Source organism: Prinia subflava, chromosome 8 (genome assembly GCF_021018805.1).
Source record: "Prinia subflava isolate CZ2003 ecotype Zambia chromosome 8, Cam_Psub_1.2, whole genome shotgun sequence".
Classification (NCBI taxonomy): domain Eukaryota; kingdom Metazoa; phylum Chordata; class Aves; order Passeriformes; family Cisticolidae; genus Prinia; species Prinia subflava.
In genome coordinates this window covers 27,455,409-27,477,634 of record NC_086254.1, presented here as the reverse complement: position 1 = coordinate 27,477,634, position 22,226 = coordinate 27,455,409, and the positions used below count along the sequence as shown (strand labels likewise).

Genomic DNA, 22,226 nt, shown 5'->3' with positions numbered 1-22,226 from the left:
GTGTTAAGACAGAACAGTAAAGGGAGTGATGCAGTACATGAAATAAGGAGGCATTTATTCCCAGGGAACACTGGAAAACTGGAAAAAGCTTGCTGAAGGATGCCTTTGAAAACTTGTAGCTGTTAAAAACATCTGATTCTTCAATGCTGTTACTTAGGAATTCTGCTCTCTGTTCCCTTTTGGCTTACCTTGGCAATTCCTCAGCCAGGGATACATATCCAGAAACATCCTTGGGGAGACTTGGAGTGTGTTCTTTGTTTTTAAATAATTTTATGTTTAGCCTGTTTTTTGAGGTGCAGTTACTACTGCATGTTCCCGTTCCCTGAGAGCAGTGTCACTGCAGTGCCTCTGCCCTTAGGAGCAGTTCCAGGGCATGCAGCTCATTGGAAATATATTAACTTAATCCTTGTTCAAACCAGGTTATTCCCGAATTTATCAAAACAGAAATCCTACATTTATTGTTGTTATTTCCTTCTGCCTTATCAAGTAACAGAGGCTTCTAGTAAGCTGGGGAAGACTTTTGAGAAAACAGAGATCTGGTTGTCAGCACAGATTTTGTTTTTTGTGGCTGAGTCTGTGGCAGTTGGAGGTTCTTGGCTGAACTGGGGGTTTTTTTGGGTCATTTTGGTAGATCACAAAGGCTGAAAACATTTTTGTAAATAATCATGTCAAGGACCAGCCTTTTTTACATGTCATTCCATACAGAAGTGAGTGGAACTGCTGTAGAGTTTTCCCCCAGAAAAACCCCAGGGAGTAGGTTCATACCATGAAGGAGTTTTTTGTTTGGTTGGGTTTTTTTTAAAAATACCAGAAAGTATCAGAAGTCTTAATGCTTCTCAATAAAATATGTCAGTACAGTATCCAAACCCACTTTGAAGGAACATTTGTGACTTGAAATAGAAGTGCTTGCTACAATTAATACTGAGATCAGAGTATTTACTAATTACTTGGACTATGAATATTTTTAGATGAGAGTTTTGGACATTTGGTTTTTCTTCAGCATTTCAGAGTGGGGACAGTGTTGTCTTTACTATGGAACAAGCTGGAAACACAGTAGAGTCTGAACCTAATACTGACAACATGGAAAACAGTTCTCCTGGTAAGAGTTCTTCCTTTGCAATTAAAAAAGTGCTTATTTTTCCTTTTTGTGTGTGTGTTAGATGTGTATAAATTTTAAATAACTCAAGAGTTTGCAACAGGGGCAGCTGGATAATGTTGTCACAGTGATTGATGTATTTAACTGCTACTGCTGTTATATTACATTCACAAGAAAATATTTTATCTGTTTTGAGGCTCATCATGTGAAGCAGAGATACATAGATGGCAGAAAGAAAGTAACATGTTGAAAAAAAGCTTTTAAGAAAGCACATCATCCATCACCACTTGTTAATAACTCTTCCCTTGTTTTTAGCATCAGTGTTGGATGATAAAGGTGAGCAAAGCAATGAGGAGGAACAAAAGTCTGTCAAGCCAACAAGTAAAGAGTTCAGGAAAACCTGGGGCTTTCGGAGGACCACCATTGCCAAGAGAGAGGGCGCAGGGGATGTTGATGTGGACTCTGGTGAGCAGCAGCCTCAGCAGCAGCAAGGCATAAACCTGAGGAGGAGTGGGCGGCAGCCCAAGCGCACAGAGAGGGTGGAAGAGTTCCTGACCACGGTGAGGCGCAGGGGCAGGAGGAGCGTTCCCACTACCCTGGAGGATTCCAGCGAGGCAGCCTCTGGGCCAGCCACGGATGCTGAAACCGCTTCAGAAGACAGCGTGGAGAGCGCTCCAGACACAAAACCTGTGACTCGGAGGATTTGCACCAGGAGTTGTAAGGAGCAGAAAAGCCCTAAAAGCAGACCCACAAAAGAGGAGGAAGAAGAAGAGGAGGAGGAAGAGGAAGATGCTACTTCTGATAGTGACAGCGATGGGTTAACGCTAAAGGAACTGCAGAATCGGCTAAGAAAGAAACGTGTTGAGCAGAAACATCCTCAGCTGGTGTTGAAGGATGTGCAGAACCATCTGAGAAAAAGGAATTCTGGACAAGATCCTGCCAAAACAGGTGATGTCACACCTGAAAAACAAGATGAGTCTGAGCTGCCTGTCAAAGAGGAGCCTGAGACTGCAGACAGCAATGAGATTGCGAGTCAGGTGGTTGTGTCTGAGGAGGACACCGAAGATCTTGAAGCTCAGAAGGAGGAAAAGCCTGCAAAGGGGGCCTCAGATGAGGAACCCGAAGAACAGCCCAAAAGCAAACCCGAGTCTGAGATCTACGACCCAAATGCCCTGTACTGTATTTGTCGTCAGCCTCATAACAACAGGTAGGCAGAGGGCTCAGCTGCAGACACAGTGTAAAGACTTGAAATTTTTCTGTGATTAAAAATTAAGCCAGTTGCAAGTGCTTGCTTTTTGAATGAGATTCTGGGTTTGTTGAATTTTGGCAGGGAGTTTATAACAAATACTTAAAAGAGGATAAACAAATACAGAAATAATGAGTGAGGCAGAACTGTGCATTGGTGCTTTATTGGGGTGCCGAAGTTGTGTTGCTTGAAATATTAATTGAAAATTACATGTGTTTTTATTTCACAGTGTTTTACTCTTCCTTGGTGTTTTTGTTTTTGGTTTTTTTTTTTTTTCAGGTTTATGATTTGTTGTGATAGATGTGAGGAATGGTTTCATGGTGACTGCGTGGGTATTTCTGAGGCTCGAGGGCGATTGTTGGAGAGGAATGGTGAGGACTATATCTGTCCAAACTGCACCATTCTCCAGGGACAAGATGAGCCTGTTTCAGAACTAGACCAGCAGGAAGCTAAAGTGGAGCAAGGAAATGTGGATGGCACAGAATTCACAAGCATAGGAACAATTGAACAAAAATCAGTTGAGGACCAAGGAATCAAGGGTAGGATTGAAAAAGCTGCAAATCCAAGTGGAAAGAAAAAACTCAAGATATTTCAACCCGTAAGTATTTTAATTGTTTCTTATTTTTCATGTTTTACTGAGTACATGGAGACAATGACTTGTATGGCTATAAATCTGACTTGATTTTAAAGCTACACATAAGCTGAACAGCCCACTGAACCCTGCTGGTAAGCAGAAGTTGATTCATATTTCTGTTAGTACAGGAATTAAAACTTAGTTTCAAGTGAGGGATTTCAAAGTTTTATATAGGTGTAGGAAATAGTTTGTGCTATTCTTCCCTTTCTAAATAACGTTTTTGAAGTCAAACAATGAGGTATTCTTTTAATAAAACTATTGTCATTCGGGATTGGTTTATACTGTCTTTGAAAGAATGACAAGCATTTTGGACATTTTCAGTGGTAGTGAAACTTCTATTTAACATTGACAAGTTTCTGTTGGAGTTAATTCCAGCCATAATTTCAGTTAGCCTTTGAAATTCTGATTTTTGTCCTGATGCTGCTTAAGGTTATCAGCAAATAAAGAATTCCTTATAATGCCTTTTTAAATCTAAAAATATGATTTAAAATCTAAAAATAATGGCTTTGCTACTGAGTATCACCAGCTGCTCTTTATCTTTACTTCTCAGATAAGTGTGTACATGATGGAAAAATTCCCAAATCCAGGTTTTATCAGGCAGATAAAGCTGTGTACTGACTTTTGATTGTGGAGAAGTCTGTTGCACTATGCAAATAATATTTATTTAACTGGAAATATTCCTGAAAAGTTTACCTTTGGTAATTACAAATGGCAAGAGGTTGTTTAGAACTACAGTCGTTGTGAGTGTCTTGTATCATATTTAGGAGTAATTTAGAGGAGACTAAAAGCATAATACCCAGAGGTGATATATTGGAGCCTAAAGAGCTTTCAAGTATTTCTAGACTTCAACTTCATGCATTCTGTTTTCAAGGAGTGTTGCTATTTTGTGAATCATAACATTGGAAGAGGAAGTGCTTCATCTGTAACACCTTGATATAAATGGAGAGTGATTTTTAATTAGAGAAAAATCCAGATTGCGGAGGCAAACCTATAAATGTATAAGGAGTAGGAGGGTATGTGAAAATTGTGTGTAAGAATGGTTTTTATGTAAGTTGGAGACTTCTAAAATTAAAATAGGTAAAATCTGTAGGGCAAGAATAATCTGTACATCAGAATATCTGAGTGCCTCCTCTTACACCTGTGCATGGCTGAGGACAGCAGCTAATGGGGATGGTTTAGAGACCTTGCTGTTGAGAACCCATGGTGTGTTAAAGACATTTCTCACATGATGCAGAGGATCAGTAAAAAGAGCATTTGTGTACTTGCAGGATTTGAAAATTTAGGAAACCAGCCTTCTTTTATCTCAGGGCTACCAGACCAACCACTTGAAAGTGCAGCACATCCTGAAAACAATATGTTAGGGGAGTGAGATTCTTACCTCTGTATGGCTTGTTTGTGTTGTGTCATGGACAGCGGTTGTTCTCATGGTGGCAGTTGTGCAGGTCAGGGCTGCAGTCTCCACGTGAGCTGTGCATTTCTCCTCGTCACAGAGGCTGTTCCTGGTGTTTCCTCTTTGCAGTCTGACCTCACTCCATTTCTCCCCATATTTGAAGGTGATTGAAGCTCCTGGTGCTTCCAAGTGCATCGGCCCCGGCTGTTTCAACGTGGCCCAGCCCGACTCTGTGTACTGCAGCAACGACTGCATCCTCAAACACGCTGCAGCCACCATGAAGATCTTGAGTTCTGGCAAGGATGCTAAACCAAAACCTAAAGAGAAGATCAAACCAAAATCTGAAAAGCCTGGCGTACCAAAACCTCAGCAGCAGGTAAGCTTGTGTTCATGATCCAGAGCAGTTGCCCTGGAACACTGTTATTTCTGTGCTCTCCTTTTTGACTCAAATAAAACTGCCAAGTCCTGCATTGAAGAGGAGCTTTCTGTTCCTCTTTTTTGTTGTTATTCTCTTGCTTTTTTCTGTGGTAAGCACAATAAAATGTTTCCTTGTAGTTTTTAAAAAAAATTAATGATTGCCTCTAGTTAGAGATATTCCTTGCAAAGGTCATCTAGATGGCAACGGCTTTAAAAAAGTACTATTTTAAGTAATTACATCTTTTTAATGTTACTTTGGGTCAAATTATTTTTGCCTTCTTAAACTAAACTTCATACTATTGGGAGTAATTAAATAATTTCAAATGATGCCCTATAAAAGTAAGGATTTTACTATGAAAGAAACGGGTGTACCTGTGTGTAACTCTCTGCTTGCTTGTGAAATGCAATATATTAGACAGTTGTTAGTAATCAAGTTACTTTCAATTATCCAGGTGAGCATCAAACCAGTTTCAAACCAAAAGAGACAGTTCCCTGAGAAAAGAGAAGTGAATGTGAAGAAGACTGTAGTGAGCACGGCCAAGACTGAGGCAAACACCCCAGCTCCTGCTCGAGAGCCAGCGGCAGAACCCGTCACGCCGTCCTGGGCCAGCGATCATAATTACAATGCTGTAAAGCCTGAAAGGACTGCTGCCATTTCACCTGCACTGTTGTTCAAATGTATGTATGGCTTAGGGATATTCCTGAATAATCATATTTTCTTTGAATACCCATCCATTCTTGGCTCTGCAAAACTAGGGAATTTAGGATTCGGGGGTTTTTTCTTACTATGGCACCAAGCTACTTTTCTCCACCTTCAAAGATTCACACACAGATACACACAAATGAGAGACACTTCCAGGAGTTTGATTTGTATCATATGACAGTTGTATGATTAAGAGCCTGTCGATCTACCCAGCTGATTTCTGGATGAAAACTACATGGTTAAGCTTGAAATCTTTCCCATAAAGACAGTGTCTGTTTCTAATCTAGGAGGTAAGTATTGATACATTTGTGTTAGGTTTTGCAAAAAGATTGTGCAGTGTGCACCGTGAATCAGCAATTGCCTGTACTAATTTCAAGTGTATTTTTGTAATTCAGATTTGGCACCTGTCTCTCAGGTCTTGCATTTTCAGTGCCTGGTGCCGAGAGTGAAATCTTCAACGCGGTATCCAATGATACTTGACACCTCTGCAAACGGCTTTTATATGTCAAGTATATTCCTGCTGCTTTTCTTCCTTACATGAAGTAACTTAAGGACCATCCTTTATTTTTATGGGGGGAGGAGGGAGGGAGGCAGAACTCTATTATCTTTATTTTCTTGTTTTTCCCTTTCTCTGTTCATATTCCGCACATTATCCACACACACAAGAGCACATTTCAGCTGGATGTTGGGCAAAGATGCTGCCTTGCCTATTTTTGCAGGTTTTGAGTAGCATCCTTGTAACTCACGTGAAGGTAAGTAAATACTGCTTTGAAGCCTGAACAAGTCTTTCTGCTTATGACATTTTTGGTTGACTCCATCTAAGTAGTTCTATAATGCAGTTATGGAACTTGAGATGAAATCTGACGTTTCAGTTACAAACCACATGACCTCGGGTTTGCTCCTTTGAAGAGTAATGAATTCAGAAATTGAGTTCTCACAGCTTTTGTAACCACACTTCAGCCAATTTACATTTTATTTTGATAAGTAAACCTAATCATTGAACACTTACATGTAAAGTAACTGATAACTTTATAAATAATATTTAAGATGAGATTTTCTAGTTAGAATTTTTTAAATACTGAGGGAACACCAGCTACCCTAAACTGCTGTTGATGAACATAGCACATACCAGGTATATTTTAATGGTCTTTACCCACATCAAGTTAAATGGCTGTAATTTTTCTCTGTGTTCATACTCCCTTTACCTTTTGTATCGTAAACTCCCATAAGGTGTATATTTTAATTCCGTTAGGATTCTTTTAAAGAAAATTTAGCTTTTTTGTCAGAAACAGTAGTGTTTTAAAGATAACTAAAATTAGTGGATAGACATAAAACTATTTTACATCAGATTTTTCTGGCTGTGACAGTTACAGGTGCCCATAGAACCATTTCACATTAAATGTCCTTATTCCTGTAGGATTTGTTTTTTCCCAGGAGACAGGAATGCAGAAAGTTTGAGGATTTTTTTAAGGGAGTTTGCTCTTAAGATTTACCACACTGTAGGTTTTACAAATGTAACCACTTCCAGTAGAAAACTGGCTTCCTGCAGCTAAATAGTGAAATTAATTCCAAAAGACTGTAAATACCAGACTTTAGCAGCAAATAGGGAACAGCGTAGTTCGTGTCATGAAGAACTCTCATATCAAATGCAAGGAAGAACTTGAGGTGGTTTTTTTAAGGTAAGTTGCACTGATATGTGGGAACTCTGCCATTCATGTGTAAATGCCTAGATAAATTGTTTGTGTATTTGTGAAAAAATGTGTCCTGCTTTTCAATGGATAGGTCTGAGCTGTAATCTTCCTGAGAAGCTGCCAGTGTGTCATCTGCAAAAATACTCTACCAGATTTTATTTCTTTAAAAAAATTTTAAATGCTGTTTAAAACCTAAAATTTACAGCCTTGGGGAAATTGATGAGAGTCGTCTCACTTTACTTCAGATATCTAAGAGTGAGAAGTCTCTAAGTGTGAGCTGGTCTGTCAGGGAAAGCATGTTTATTGGACCAGATGTAATCTGGTTTAGATGCAAATCTTAAAACCAGGCAACTCCCAGTTTAGAAAACTGCATTTCTGAATGTGGATTATGAAGGACTTGTAGTCCAGAAGAGGCAAAGGACTTCCAAATGCAGTATTTCAGAATGCTGCCTGTGTTCTTCCAGAGCTTCCAGCCATGTTCACCAAATCCTTGTTTCCAGCTTCAGCGCAGGAGGCCTTTTAGGAATTAAGAGAACTTAACCTGCTGAACAAAATCACTCTCTAATACTCTCTACATCAGACAGTTTATCATTCCAAACAGAAGCAAACAGATTTATTGTACATATTTACTTGGTACTTGGGAGTTAGAAGATTTTGTTATTACATGAGACAGTTGTTTTGTTAAGTAGCGCCAAGAAAATCAAATCATCTTAAAGATGTGCTGGGTGGTAGGAGCATATCATGGATTTGAATCTAAGCCTACCATCAGGGCCCTTCTCCTAACCTGTTCTGCATTTGTTAAAACAGGGTTATTTGGTGCTACTGCTGTGCAGTTACACAGAACAGTGATATTTTTATCTGTCTGTTACCCCATTAGTTTTTGTTTCTTCACTTCCTAACCTTTCTGTGTCTTTTGGGGATATGAGTTAGGGCTGTCCTTGGAAGTGATTTCGTACACCAGAATCTGGTGCCTGAAAAATGACACTGTCTTCCACCTTTCTGTGCCCAGTGAAAATAATCCTTTTGATTCATTTAAAAATTAGGGTGGGAAATACCTTGATTTGATAAATGAATATTAAGTACAATTACTTCCAAAGTTTCAAACAGCATTTGAAGTACACATATAAAAGGAAATTAGGTCTGAGTCACATTCCCTTTCAGAACTGTTGCTTTTACTTTTGTTAGGAAAATTGGTATTAATTTAATATGCAGTGCTCAGCTTGTATATTATATTTCAGAAGTCATCCTGGCTTCCAAATTCATGCAAGTATGTGGATTGTTGAGATTTATGAACATTGTTTGGAGATCCATGTTATAACAGCAACACCTGTAAGAGACTTTTTTCTGTGTTTTTGCTATTAATTGTCAAGCAGAAGTCAGCAGCAAATGCAGTTTTAAAACAGAAAATTATCTCCAAATGAAGGATAGAGAGTAAGCATTTGCAGTATCCCAGTTTTTAAACTACCCAGTCCTAAGTATGCTAAGTATTCATTAGTGCTTCAAAGCTTTGAGGTTCACCTGATTTATTAGACTTGAATACACAAAGTGATAATTTACTCAATTCAGGTGTTGAAGTGGCTTAAATGTCTTGTCTGCTTTTACTGAGAAGAGCAACTAAGCACACAAGAGAGTGAGGAGGGTTTATTAGATAAAAGCTCAAAAGGAAGCATTAAATTATTCTTTTGTGGGGTAACTTGAGTAAAAAGCACTTGCCACATCAAATCACTAAACTTGTGTGTACATTAACTGCAGACAGAGTATGAATTTATAGCAAATTATGTTGATACCTTATGTGATACTGGTATTTCACTAAAGTTCTTGAATGAGTGGGATTTGAAAGGGGGAATGTTTGCTTCGGAGAAAACGTCAATGTTTGTGGTCCTGCTCCTGCTTCCCAGCAGGGAATTATGAAGAGACAACGCTGCCACCTCCTGGAAGTGGGAGCCCTGGCTCTGGTGATACGAATCTCCTTCTGTTATTCCTTTTCAGTTTTTTTCATCTCTTCTGCAGCTGAACTTTTCCACACTCAAGAACAATTCACAGAGGGAATGGATGTGCTTCTGTAGTTAAAGGTCTTGGGCTGTTCGTTCCTGTACACCTCTAACAAAATAAGGAGATTTTGAGGATGGGACATGGGGATAGTGGGGTGCCCCAGCAGTAGAAAGTGCTATGTGTCTCAAAAATGGCAGGATCATAGCATGCATAATTTATGTGTGCATTTCCTTGTGTCTGGATTTTTTTTTTCTTTATGTAATAACAGCATGAAGATAGGAAGGAAAGAAAACAAACCACTCTACAGAGTGCACTAAAGACACGATTTATGGCTCAGGAAGTAATAGTGATGTAGGGAGCTGTAAGTACTGATATGAAGAGTAAAAGATAAGGTCTTGTCTATCCACAAGCTGGTGTCAGTTTAATGCTGCTTTTCAGGCAAGGTCGTACCAGCTGAGGTTGTAACTATTGAATGCTGTGAATGTGGATATACTGCTATTGGTTTAGCCTAACTTAAAATACAGTTTATTTAAACTTTGCTTCTTAAGCCATAGGTATGTTTGCCTGCAGGGACTGGTTGTAGATAAACTGGATTCCTTTGGGTGGGTGTGTGAGTGCTTCCCCACAGAAAAAACTAGGCCGTGCCAGGTTCCACACTGTAATAACTGAAATACAGCTGCCATCTGAATTGACACCCAGAAAACCAAGGTGTGTCTTGCTTAATGCTATATTCCACTATGTAGGCCCATCCTGAGAGGCAGTAAGTATTGAGCAGTACCAGGAAAATTAAAAGAATTGCTGATTTTGCTGCTGACCACTTTCTGGGACACATGGCTGCTGTGGATGTAAGTCTGGCTTAAACATTTGAACTAGAGTAGTTTTCAGAAAGTTTCTACTGACAGACCAGTACTGATCAGCATACCCAAGATGAGTCTGCCAGAACTTCTGAGAAATTCCCCTTGGAGCCCTGGGTTTGGAAGGGTTGTACAGAAGTATAACCTGGCAGCTCCAGTGCTGAGCTCCTGTCATGACACTGGCAGGGGCTGTGCTGGCCTGGGGCTTGCACAAGACCTGAGCCCTGCCTATGGATGGGGGCCAGACCACAGTGGTGCTGAAGCCAACGTCCCCAGCCAGTTCAAAGAAGCAGTGGGATCCTTGGGGAGCCATTTTCATCTGCCTGTGAACTGCTGGAGCTCCCCTTCTCTGCTCTGCAAGGTATGTCACACGTGCCCTGTGGCTGGCAGCCACGTGAAGATTTTTGCCATCTCTTAAGTTAGGGAGGTTGATCCCTGCTCCTGGCGTGTGCCTCAGACACCCAGCACGCCTGAGGAGCTCCGGGACAGCAGGCCAGCACTCCTGCCACCAGGGGTGCTTGGATTCAGTGTGAGAACCATTGCTCAGGGGAAGGGCTGGGGGCAGCAACCTGCTACGGCTTCCAGAGCCACTGCGTATGAGGGTGGTTGATCTCATCCACACTGAAAGTGATGAAAGTTTGATTAAAAACACTCACCACCCTCTTGCTGTTTTGCTTTCTTTTACTAATTTTACTTCAGTTCTTCGAACTTGCTCACTTGACTGCATAGCCAGTGAAAAAGTTCTCTGCTAGTCCCCAAATAAAAGGGATTTTTTTTGAGGTGATCCATTTGCACTGTGAGTCAAGTTTGCTGCTGATTCACTGTGTCTGATCTGTGCTGAACTTGGAACCTGAAGATGGCCTGTCCCTGCAAGGAGTGATGATGCCAATCCATGAACAGTCTGGAAAATAAGAAGCCGGAGGTTTTTTGCCTCAGATAATGCCTCTCTCCTTCAGGAGGGGGATAGGAGTAAAGATGCAGTTGTCTAATGTAGATCAGATAGGTCACTGCAGTATCGTGGATTAAAATAAAGTTTGTGTGTCAAAGCTGCAGATGTGCATCAGCACAGAGCTACAGGTTGGCTTTGAACACAAATCCCCACAGGAAAGGCAGACCCTTGTCTCCGAGTCTCCTGGATTAGAGGCTTGGCACACAGGCAGCTTAACTGCAGTGCAGATCAGAACTGATGGAGTCTTTCAGAGAGCAGCAGTGGGGCAGGCAGCACATGCCAGACACTAGTGTTCAATAAAGGTTGATTTGGTCTTGAAAGTGGAAGGAGATGGGGCCGGTAACAGTGAAAACACTGAAACCGATTTAAGAGCAGCTTAACACGTGTGAATTAGAGCTAGCACTGGGTTATCTTTGAGGGAAGAAGCCCTGCAGAAGCAGGTGTGAGAGCAGTGGAACAGGCTCGGAGCTGCAGCAGTCCCAGAGCTCCACGTGTGCACAGCCGTGGGCACCGGTGCTCGGTGCCACCAGAGGGGGCTTCGGGGCACCCAGCGGCGCCGAGCAGGGCCCGAGGCACAGATGTCAGGCGGCCCCAGCACGGCACTGGGCACAACTGCCTCGGAACTGGTAAGTAGCTTCCCGTTGTGGAGTGCTTTAGGACTGACAGCTAAAGCACCTGCTCACCCGTGTCTTTTACTCCGTTTTTTCAATTCCAAAAGGTTTCACCTCAGAAGAACTTGTGGATTAGAGTTCGGTAGTGGCTACTGCATTGGGGTGGGGGGGTTGGTTAAATTCTGCGCTGTTCAGGTTATTCCTGTCACAAACCACACAGGAGGGGTCATGGCACAGCTGTGTCAGACAGCTCCTCTTGGGACATGGGCTGAGTGGCAGTAGGAAACTGCTGAACCACGCCAGTTCTGAGGTTGGGGGATCCTGCCTGTCCTCCACTTCAGCAGTTTTCCAGAGGGGAAATGAAGTTATTCTCAGCTACTGGCAAAGAGGGGTGAGGTGTTTCCCTCGTAGGCCAGAAGCCTGTGCTGCCCTGTGTGCCGGAGCAGGCTGCCCTCGCCTTGCCCCCACTCGGAGGGAGAAGCTGCAGCGCGCTGGGACGACGGCGCAGGGACGGCCACCGCAGCCACCTGCGGCTGAACCCGAGGAGCCACGGGACCCAGCGGGACTTGGAGGCTGAGGTCACTGCCCGAGTCTTGTGTGACACCCAGAATGCTGACAGGGCAGGTCCTGCATAGGTGACTGGCTCTGCTGGGCTGTGCACACCTGTGTTCCTGTCAGCTGGTGTAAGGGCCAGTGCTGGTGCCTCTGGAGGTTGCTCTCGTTACAGTATGGAATTGCTCAGCTCTGCCCAGCCTTTACACTGGCTCTGTAAATACTTTCTAACAGGTATTAATGGGTTTATCACAGTGCTGCAGCGCTGTGGATTTTCTGCCCTCTAAAAGCATAAAAATCTGCTTCAAAGAGTAGTAGAAGTAATCCAGTTTTGAATGGGTGGATCACAAGTGTCAGTTTCCTGCTTGAGTTCCATTATTTGTGGAATTTTACAGACTTATTGTTAAAGAAAAATGGTAATTACCAGCTGTCTTACTGTTGGTGCCACAGAAGTTCATAGGGTGTGCATAAGACTGCAAGTTACGGCATATTTTATTTTTTTCTAAAAATCTGTATTCTAGTGAGAGAGAAGTCTGAAAAGGAGCAGTAAAACAAAGACAGGCTCCCGCTGCCTCTGTGCCGGGTTCCTGACGTCCTGCTCCCGTGGGCCTGTGCTCCCACTGCAGAGAGTCCTGTGCGAGGTGGACATGACACACCCATCGGCTCCTCTCACTGCCTGGAGGAATTTCATCCTGGGGAAAGAAAGTAGATAATGGTAGATGGAAGGAAACATGGGGGAAACAGTAAGATGATATTAGGCACCAGAAACAGTAGTGCTGGTGTATGAAGAGCCTTATGCCAAAATCTTAATTCTGTAGAGAAAATTACAGTACTGTGCATGGCTGCAAGATATATTGTACAGAAGTGTTCTACAGAAGGGTTTCAATGTCCTGTAAGAGGACCTGTGATGCTTTTTTTTCAGTTTAAAAAACGACAAAAAAAAAAAAAAAAGGCTTTACTGGAGTCATTGTGAAATGGGCTCTTCAGGTGTAACAGCCTCTGGTTTATCTCCACAGCATTTAAGTTTTAGCATCAACTACAGACAGAAGTTAAAGTTCTTTTGAAGAGCTGTGATTTGGGTAATTTTAAAACTATACAGAGGGAAGGGATAGCACATTTATTCTGGTATTTAAAAATTGAAAAAAGTAGAATAATTTCAGCAAAACAGCTTATCACAAATGAGACAATTTATATAGAAATCGGGATTAGTTTTTGAAGTGGCTTTCAAAAGCTCTTACTCCAAAGAAGGACTGGTTGGAGAGGGAAAGGGGAACGAACCACAATAGACCTAAGTGCTATACAGAAATATTCTTTGAAGATTGGAGAAGAAACAGTTTGCTTTGGATAATGTACATGCTGGTGGTGTAAAACCCAACCTCTGGGTGTTGGGTACAGCCTGCAGCCCCTTCCTGCAAAGTTAACAGCCCTACACTCTGGAAGTCCTGCTTAAATTGGACCTCCACAATGGCCTGGCCGTGCTGAGGCAGTGTTGAGAGGTTCACAAGTGCCTGAAATCGTCGGGCTCATCTGTCCTGGCAGATGCTGTGGCAGTTCTGCCCTGCTGTGCGTGCAGAAGCCTCGTTCATGGCTCTGTGTTGTAATGTCAAGTGTAACTGCATGGGGAATTTCCTTAGGGGAGGAGTTCTGTGTCTGTCAACACCTGGTGGGAGAGATCCTAGTTCTGTCGTTAGAGAGCACACCAAGTAGTGCTGTTTGTTAAGCCTGGGAGGAATGAATGGTTTCTGGCAGAGGATCTGTTGAGTTTCACCCTGGGATTTGCTCTTTAGTTGCAGCTGCACCTCGGTCTCTTTAGCCCACGCCTCTCTGCAGTCAGTAAGGATCCTGCTCCTGTCCTAACAAGTGGCCCACGGGACAAAATGGGGCAATTGGGAATTACTGTTGTTTTAAATTGTGTTTCTAACATCAATCAGGGAGGTTCCACCTGCGTGTTAAAAGTGCTGAATAGAACCGCCAAATGCCTTGTTCTAAACTGCCAGTGGTGAAACTCCATGTTAATCTCTTGAGTGGGACAGACTGATGTTCAGTGCTTGTCTCATCCTTTTGGTTTTAAATTTGGCTTATGGCATTTATTATAGGTCCACTGGAGCTACTGATGAAAGGGACCAAACCCACCATGGTAGAAAACACAGTGGCCAGTGTGTGCAGTAGCAGTGGCTGTGCCTTCTCCTCATGCTGCCCATAGCCTGCACAGCCAAGCACTTGGAAATCATGGGCTGAGGGAGTGCCTGCTCCATGATCTGTCTTATCCATTTGCTGAGCAGCTCTGGGTTCTGTTCAGAAGTAAAACTCCGTATGTGTTGGCATGCTGCTCTCAGGAAAGAGTCCATATTGCTGTTGGTGCTTCCAAACACACTCCTGGCAAGTTCCCATACCTGTCAGGAGGTGCTTTTGGAGACTGAGCTCAGAATAGGTTGGCTGCTTGGCTCTTGGGTTCTGGGGACCCTGCCTGACCAAACCAGCCATACCAGCAATAGTTCCTTATCCTCTTCCTCCCTCCTGGAATTGCCAGAGACCTCTTGACAACTGGAGTATTGTTAGGGAGACATAGGCAGGGACACTGTGGGTCACACAGAATGAGTCCCTCGCTCAGTCAGGCAGGAGTCAAGGCCAGTGTAGGGAAATCTCAGAGTAGTGTGAGGGTAAGAATTTAATTTTATTTATAGCAAAACCATCACAGCCTATGAAATGAATTAATGGGCGTTTACAGTGAGTTTTGTTTTACACTTCAAGTAGTTGAATCTGGTTCAGAAAAAAATCCTCAGTTGTAAAATACATCTAGGGAGAAAACTGGGGACAGAGATACAGTGTCTCTCGATTTTCTGGTGTCATGTGTTCCAGCAGAAGCTGAGCATACACCCTTGCACTTCACCTTACCAAAGATCAGTTCCTGTGGTGTTTCTTGGCTCATCTCCAGCCAGTGTCAATGGAAGCTGCCAGCACCGAGGGCGGTTACAGGGAGGGGTTGAAGAGGGGCATTGCTGGAAGTGCATGCTGCTTCCAGGGAAGTGCTGAGCTCCACTAGGCATGCAGAAACTTGCAAGGCCATTTCTTCATGAAATAGGGAAGTATCATTTGTCCCTTAAGGATTTCAAATCTTCCACAATTTGTGGGATGATTACGTTGGGAATTTAAGCTGATGTTTGGGGTGTTTTGAACCAGACCCACCAGGAGCGCTTGGTCCCTATCAAGTCCATCTCAGGATGGTTTAAACCTTTGCCAGTGATTTCTGCTCTCATTAGAGCAGACCTGGAAGGTGAAGAGGGACCAGCTGGTCCTTGCTAGAATTACTGGAACTCCTGGATATTGCCCAGGAAGTGTCCTGTACATTGCACCTAAGGCGTGTGGGCTGATAAATCTACAAACCTTCAACAAGGTTTGAAATAACTATTTTAGGAGTTGTTTTTTGGTAGTTTCCCTCAGAACCCATCCTCATTTGAGCTCTCAGGATCCATGTGCTGGTGTTGCCCACTGTAACTTTGATGTAAATGATGTTCTGTTGGGGGGGGATGTGTGTGGTTGGGGTTTGGCTTTTTTTGCTGTGTTGATTTGTTCCTGTTAGTGCCAGAAGGTGGTACAGATGAAATGCAATTTAAAAACACATTTGCTTTTAAAATCCTGTGCAAGTATATCTTCTAGAGGTGTGAAAACTGGAGCTTTACTTAGACTTTGTAAATTTTCTTGTATAAGATGTGTGCCAATTATTGTAAGGTTAGAATTTTAAATGGAAAACTGAATATTATGAATGGAATTGTTTGAGAATGGTGAGAATTAGAGGGCTATAGCCTGAGCAGCAGTGTTATTTAAATCTAGACTTTATCTAGGAACCGAGTAGGTCTATTAAACTTCAGTAATACTAAGTTTAGGGTAATAGTACAATTTCAAATTCATGGACTGTCATCAGGTCGACTTCTGTAATTAACTGGTTCTGTAAAGTTATATCAGACTTTCTGTTTAAATGTAGGGTGTGGATTGTATTGCATTATTTTTAATTTTTGTATGTGTAAGAATTGGGGTTGATTTTGAAGCTTAACCATGAAATCCCACTCAGGAATCTTTGAAGGTGGTGCCTTTTTCTCCCCCACATTTTTCTTATGCACAAAATTTTCAACAAACAAGTAAACCACAGTGTGATTTTAAAAATCACTTTTAACAAGGCAGGTGAGAATAGTTTAAACTCCTTGCCTTGCAGTTATTCACTGGAGATAAAATTTCACAAAGTTTTCTTTGTAGATTGGTATTTGATCTTCATGAATATGAAGTTACAAAGTTAAGCCTTTAATATTGTATTTTCCTCTTTGTTTTAACAGCTCAAAGGGAAGAGAAAAGGAACGAAGATCGAGCAGAGTCCACATCAGCACCGAAGAAGGCTGTGGTATCTGTCACGGAGAAACAGTCCTCTTCTCTCACCAAAAATCTGCCTTCAAAGAAATCCCCGTCCTACTCCAACACATCCCTAACTAAACCACCACTGAAACCTGCTGGAAGTTTCAAAGGTGTCATTCCCAAGAAACCTTGGCCTTCATCAGGCAGTGTTCCTTCCAAACAGTCATCTCTCTCTCATGGCTCTTCAGTCGCCAAGAAAGCAGCTCCGTCTTCCAGTTTGAGTGGAGGGCTCAAAAAGCCTTCCCTGTCTTCCATGTCAGCTGCAGCTGGAAGTAGTCAGGCAAAAGCCTCAGCCACTCCTGCCCAGTCACAGCCCAACTCTCAGATTCGACAGAATATTCGACGATCCCTGAAAGAAATTTTATGGAAGAGGTGGGAATTCAAAACACTTTATATAGGAAGCTACATCTAGAAGTAGCATGCAGAGTCTAGTTTGTCTTGATGAGGAATTTTGAGGGGTTGAATTCATGCAACAAATTACTGCAAGTGCAATCAGCATCTCAGGTTTATATTTGAAATAAAAATTCTTGATAGAAAAGAAATGTGCATCTTTATAGAAAGAAACCTCTTTATTCCATTTCTTTTGAGACAATTACAGCTGAAGGATTAAATCACAGCATAGAAGCTTTTATAATGGAGGTGCTCTGAGTTTTAAAGTCTAGAGATGGCAGTGTTGGAGATGTAGAGTTTTAGGGAACATAATACAGGAAATGCCATAGTGAAAAGTTAAAGCTCACTGAAGGAGAGATTCCCTGCTGTCCCAACATGAAAATCAAGAAATTCTTGTTAACAGGCAGCTATCACTTAGGCCAGGAAAAAAATGCAATTTTCCCACAATGATTATTAAAGGTAATGCCAACCATAAAGACTTGCCATAGAGCACTGCCCTCAGGTATTGTCTCTGAGAAGGAAATCCTGGTCACAGTGGGGAATCAAGGACTGAAACTCGAGCACGTGGGCTCCCTGTGTCACTCCTGGCAGAGAAGCTCCTGGTGGCAGTGCCACGAGCAGGAGTAAAGGCTGACTTGGTCTCCCAAGCTGTGTCATCCATGGCCACCTGTGGGCAGTAATTAAAGTTTACCAGAGTTCAAGGTCCTTAGACAGACTTTGGCTTTGAGGCTTCATTTAAGGGAGTCTTGAGCCCTTCCTGGATGAGGAGCAGCCAATGTCAGCTCTGAAAATTTTATTTTTTATGACTACCTGACCATTCACCCCTGACCTAACCACACATTCCTGTTCTTGTTTGCAACAGAGTCAATGACAGTGATGACCTGGTTATGACAGAGAGCGAAGTAGGGAAAGTGGCACTCAACATTGAGAAGGAGATGTTTAACTTGTTCCAAGTGACAGACAACAGATACAAGAGCAAATACCGTAGCATCATGTTCAATCTCAAGGACCCCAAAAACCAGGTTTGGCATTTTTTAAAACAGGAAACTTGTATAGCAATGTGCTTTTGGGCTTGAATGGTATGTCAGACTCTACCCTCAACATTAGGAGTTTCAAAATAGAGGCTTACTAATTAAATGATAAAATTATATTATAAAGTTATTCAAGCGTTTTTAACAATATTTTTATCTAAGTAAGAGTTCAAAGCCTACTTTAGTTGGTGACTGGTATTTATACAGTTTGAGCATTTGGTGTGATATATTTATATTTGGGGTTTATTTCATCCCTGATTTCTGGTTGCTGTACCTTTCCAAGTTTGCTTATAAGTAGGTGATATTTTTAATGGAGAATTAAGAAACTGGAGCAGGTTTTGCCTGCCCAGCACTGTTAATATTTTCAGTTACCTGATCAGGTTCAGCATGGCAAAAGTCTCTTCTGTTTTCAGGGACTTTTCCATCGTGTCCTTCGTGAGGAAATCTCCCTGTCAAAACTGGTGAGAATGAAGCCAGAAGAACTTTTATCTAAAGAACTGTCTGTGTGGAAAGAGAAGCCAGCCAAGGCAGTAAGTAGCATAATTTTTACCTATGTCTATAAATTAAGAGTAAGTTTGCCAACCTTTACCACTCATTATATGTTAATGCACCATTTTCTTCCTAATGAAATACTGATAACACTCGGTTTCAATACGCTTTTTCCCTACCACATACCAAATGATAGCAAAATACAGAGTAAAATAAATATATGGAGCTTTTACCAACACTTTATTTCTTTCAGGTGGAATCAAGAAGCAAATCTCACGAGATCAAGAAAACAGCTGTGAAACGGGAACATGTGCCTGCTGTCAATATGGAGGATTCTCCACCAGTGTCTGACTCAGATGTGAGTACTGGGGCTGCTCCTTCAGCAGGAGGATGAGGAGGGGGAGAAATGGCAGTTATGGCTTCACATTTGTCAGCAGAAGTGCAGACTGAACTGTGGGGATATCATTACCCACTGGGTGTGCTATGGACTGCTACAGCCAGTGGTAGGCGTATTTTGCAGGCACGTCAAAAATGCTATATATTTTTCAGCCCTTGATGTCAGTTTACAGAAAAATCTTTTCTTTCTGAATATGAGCTCTACTTAAAAGCACTGTGGCTTGAAATGAGGACATATATCATATGATAAATCCATCTGACATGATATTCTTTAAGCAAGGACTTTTATGTATTCTTTTAAAGAACTGGATTAACAGTTTTCAAAGTAATTTTTTATTGTGGAATTCAGTGATCAACTGTAATTTTTTTGGTGTTTATTCATTTCTAGGAGCAGCAGGAGTCAACGCGAGCTGCACCCAATTTGAACAGTGCTCCTTCTCTAGATGTTTTTAGCAGCATGTTGAAGGATACAACAAGTCAACATCGAGCCCATCTTTTTGACCTGAACTGTAAAATCTGTACAGGTATTTATTGACAATGCTGACCTTGGGCAAAGTAAAAGAACTGTTACTTAAGAGTATTGTTTGTTCATTTGTTTTTTTTGAAATAGTTTCTCCAAACTACTGTTAAATACTAATCAAAAACGTTTGATATAAATCTATAGGTCAGATTTCAGCTTCAGAAGATGAGATACCAGCTAAGAAGGTGAAGTCAGGGGCTTCTGCTAAGAAGGTGGAGTCGAAATCAAAGCCAGAAGTGCAGGCCAAGTATGAAAGTCCTGCAGCAGCGCCGGCAGCAGAGCCTGACAAAGAGCCCATCGCTGATGATGCAATGGAAATTGATGTTGAACCAGAAGCAGAAACAGTTTCCCAGCCAACCACAGAAAGAACTTCTGTTCCTACAAGCCAGAACCAGAATAGCACAGACTCTGCTGTATCAGAAGAGGTCTCTGCTCTCCCTGCCTCCTGCTCTGGCCCTGTTGTCACAACTGTCACTGTTTCTGGCAGAGACCCCAGGACAGCCATGAGCACCACCTCTGCGACCGTGACACCGGCCCTGCGTCCTGGGCCTGCAGCTGACAAAGTCTCCACGGGGGAAACCAAACAAGAAGCTTCCAAACCAGTTATGACTGTCCCCAAATCAATATTAACCAAACCCTCTTCCTCACCAGATCCCAGATACCTGGCGGTTCATCAGTCACCCAACACCAAGTGCGTATCCTCAGCAGCTGCCACACCCCTCCTGTGGCTCTCTGCAGATTCCTGTGTCCCAGGTCCTGTTCCCTTTCCCTCAGCCAAAAGCCTTACTGAGGTTTAAAGTGGAGGGAGCCTGATTCCCATTTTTAAAATGTCATCTCTCCTCATTTGCTTTCTCTAGCTTGGTAAAGTTTTCAGACCATCAGTGTGTGTTGACAGCAAAGATTCTACAGTTCCAGCAGAGGAATAAAACTTGAAGTGTCATGCAGACTTAGAAGTCTGAATATACTTTAGTATCTAAAAAGACAGTACATGGGAGAAATTGCTTAGAGGCTTTTCCAGATTTTCCTCCTGTATTAAAATACTGTTGCATGTAAACACAAATTAAAATTACCAATTGGTTAGCTTGAAAGGAAGTAGATTTCTTTCACATTCTGAGTATACCCAATAGTAAAAATAAATACTGCTGAGTATGTCCTTTTACAATTGCAGTTAAAACAGTTTTATTCATAGCAAGTTCTTTTACCTTCTGAATCTCTTTCAGAAGTATATTGTTTACTTAATTAGTGAGAAGTCTATAATTGGTTTTATAAAAGTCATACCTTTTGGCATCTCTTTGCCTGTCTGCAGCTACAACTTTTTCTGTTACTCGTTGCTTTAACTAATATGAAGTTAATGGGAAATATTAAACAAAGCATCTAGTAAAAATTTTGTTATTTATTCAAAAGAAAGTATCAGATCAATAGGAGGAGGGAATAAGATTTAAAATAAAGGGCCTATCCTCATTGGCACTCTGTAACTTTTCTGTTTGGATTTGTTTTGCAGTGCTTCAGAGCCTCGCTCACCTCAGGACAGCGACACTTCCCTCTTTCTCTCTCGTCTCAACACCATTTGGAAAGGATTTATTAACATGCAAAGTGTGGCCAAATTTGTCACTAAAGCATATCCAGTCTCCGGGTGCTTTGATTATCTTAGTGAGGTGTGTGTGTGTTTGGAATGGGTCTGTGCTGCAGTTCCTGGCGCTAGAAAGGGACCTGCTGAGGGCACTGTGTGTTTGTAGAGTTATATTAGAACTGTAGCAGTGGTAAATGACATCTGTGTAATAATAGGAAATGTAGCTCCAGAAAAAAACCTCAGCCTCTTAAAAATTCCTCACAAATCTGTGAAAAATTTGAATGTCTTTCAATGTGTTTGTACATATTAGGATCTAACATGGAATAATGGCTTTACATCAGCTTCCTTGTTTAGCAGCCAGTGTTTTAAGTGTGTGCCTTGTTCTGTTCTCAAACTGATGTGTTCTGCTAGAAAAATTTGTTCAGCTGTTTATGGGAAGTATCATCCTTGTTATTAATTTTCAAGTAAAACCAATTGGATGATACTGTTCTGAGAAGGGTGTGCATTCAAGTAATGAGACAGTAGAAAGGGTTTTCTTCTTTTTTTTTTTCTCAACGGTATTTTAGGTGACTTAGGAATTTTCAAATACAAGTGGATGGCTTAGGGCTTAGTAGGGTTGCTTGTTCTTTTGAGTATTGCTTTTGCTGAAATGAGTTTCACTGTCCTCATGGCAGGAAATTCACCAGAATTCAAGTGACTTGGGTCACTGCAAATGTGGAGAAAAGCTGTATTTCAGATAGCAGCTTTCCTATAAAAGCCAATATATATGTATATTATATTTTCCCTAGAAATGCCAGTAATGGGCATACAGAACTATTTGATGTGTTGCTGCTGCTCTCCATGTTTGGGGTGTATATTTATTCCATGTATCCTGTTTGCCTTTGGGTCACATGCCATAATTAAACACCTCCAAATTTAGGAATAGCCTGGCTGAATTTAAAAACATATATATAAAAGTCTATTAAAATTTAACTATCCTCTGGGCTACAGGGATGGGGCAGCCTGCACTGCCTTTTTTGGTTTTCGTTTCTGGTTTTTCTCACACTACCATGTAATACTTCTTGTCTAGGATTTACCTGACACAATTCATATTGGTGGGAGGATCTCACCGAAGACAGTCTGGGATTATGTTGGCAAACTCAAATCTTCGCTTTCTAAGGTATTCACTTAAAATCCTTTGCAAAACCCAGGAGAAATAGACAGCAATGTAAAATGACAACCTTTTATAATATAGAGTAGTAAACAGCAAATGCTGACATAGATCACACATGGAAAACTACCTAAATCAGTT

At 41.7% G+C, this 22,226-nt stretch overlaps 1 protein-coding gene across 3 annotated transcripts in view; it reads left to right on the top strand.

Annotated features, from left to right (window-relative positions):
* DIDO1 (death inducer-obliterator 1) overlaps positions 1 to 22,226 on the top strand; it is a 45,759-nt gene that overhangs the window by 12,081 nt on the left and 11,452 nt on the right. For all 3 annotated transcript variants that reach the window (XM_063404312.1, XM_063404311.1, XM_063404313.1), the window contains exons 3-15: positions 1,001 to 1,099; positions 1,412 to 2,303; positions 2,622 to 2,940; positions 4,530 to 4,742; positions 5,236 to 5,461; positions 16,464 to 16,911; positions 17,792 to 17,951; positions 18,374 to 18,490; positions 18,703 to 18,807; positions 19,234 to 19,369; positions 19,510 to 20,056; positions 20,867 to 21,020; positions 22,005 to 22,094. In XM_063404312.1, coding sequence (XP_063260382.1) covers positions 1,001 to 1,099; positions 1,412 to 2,303; positions 2,622 to 2,940; positions 4,530 to 4,742; positions 5,236 to 5,461; positions 16,464 to 16,911; positions 17,792 to 17,951; positions 18,374 to 18,490; positions 18,703 to 18,807; positions 19,234 to 19,369; positions 19,510 to 20,056; positions 20,867 to 21,020; positions 22,005 to 22,094 — 3,506 coding nt within the window. The remainder of the gene's footprint in view (positions 1 to 1,000; positions 1,100 to 1,411; positions 2,304 to 2,621; positions 2,941 to 4,529; positions 4,743 to 5,235; positions 5,462 to 16,463; positions 16,912 to 17,791; positions 17,952 to 18,373; positions 18,491 to 18,702; positions 18,808 to 19,233; positions 19,370 to 19,509; positions 20,057 to 20,866; positions 21,021 to 22,004; positions 22,095 to 22,226) is intronic.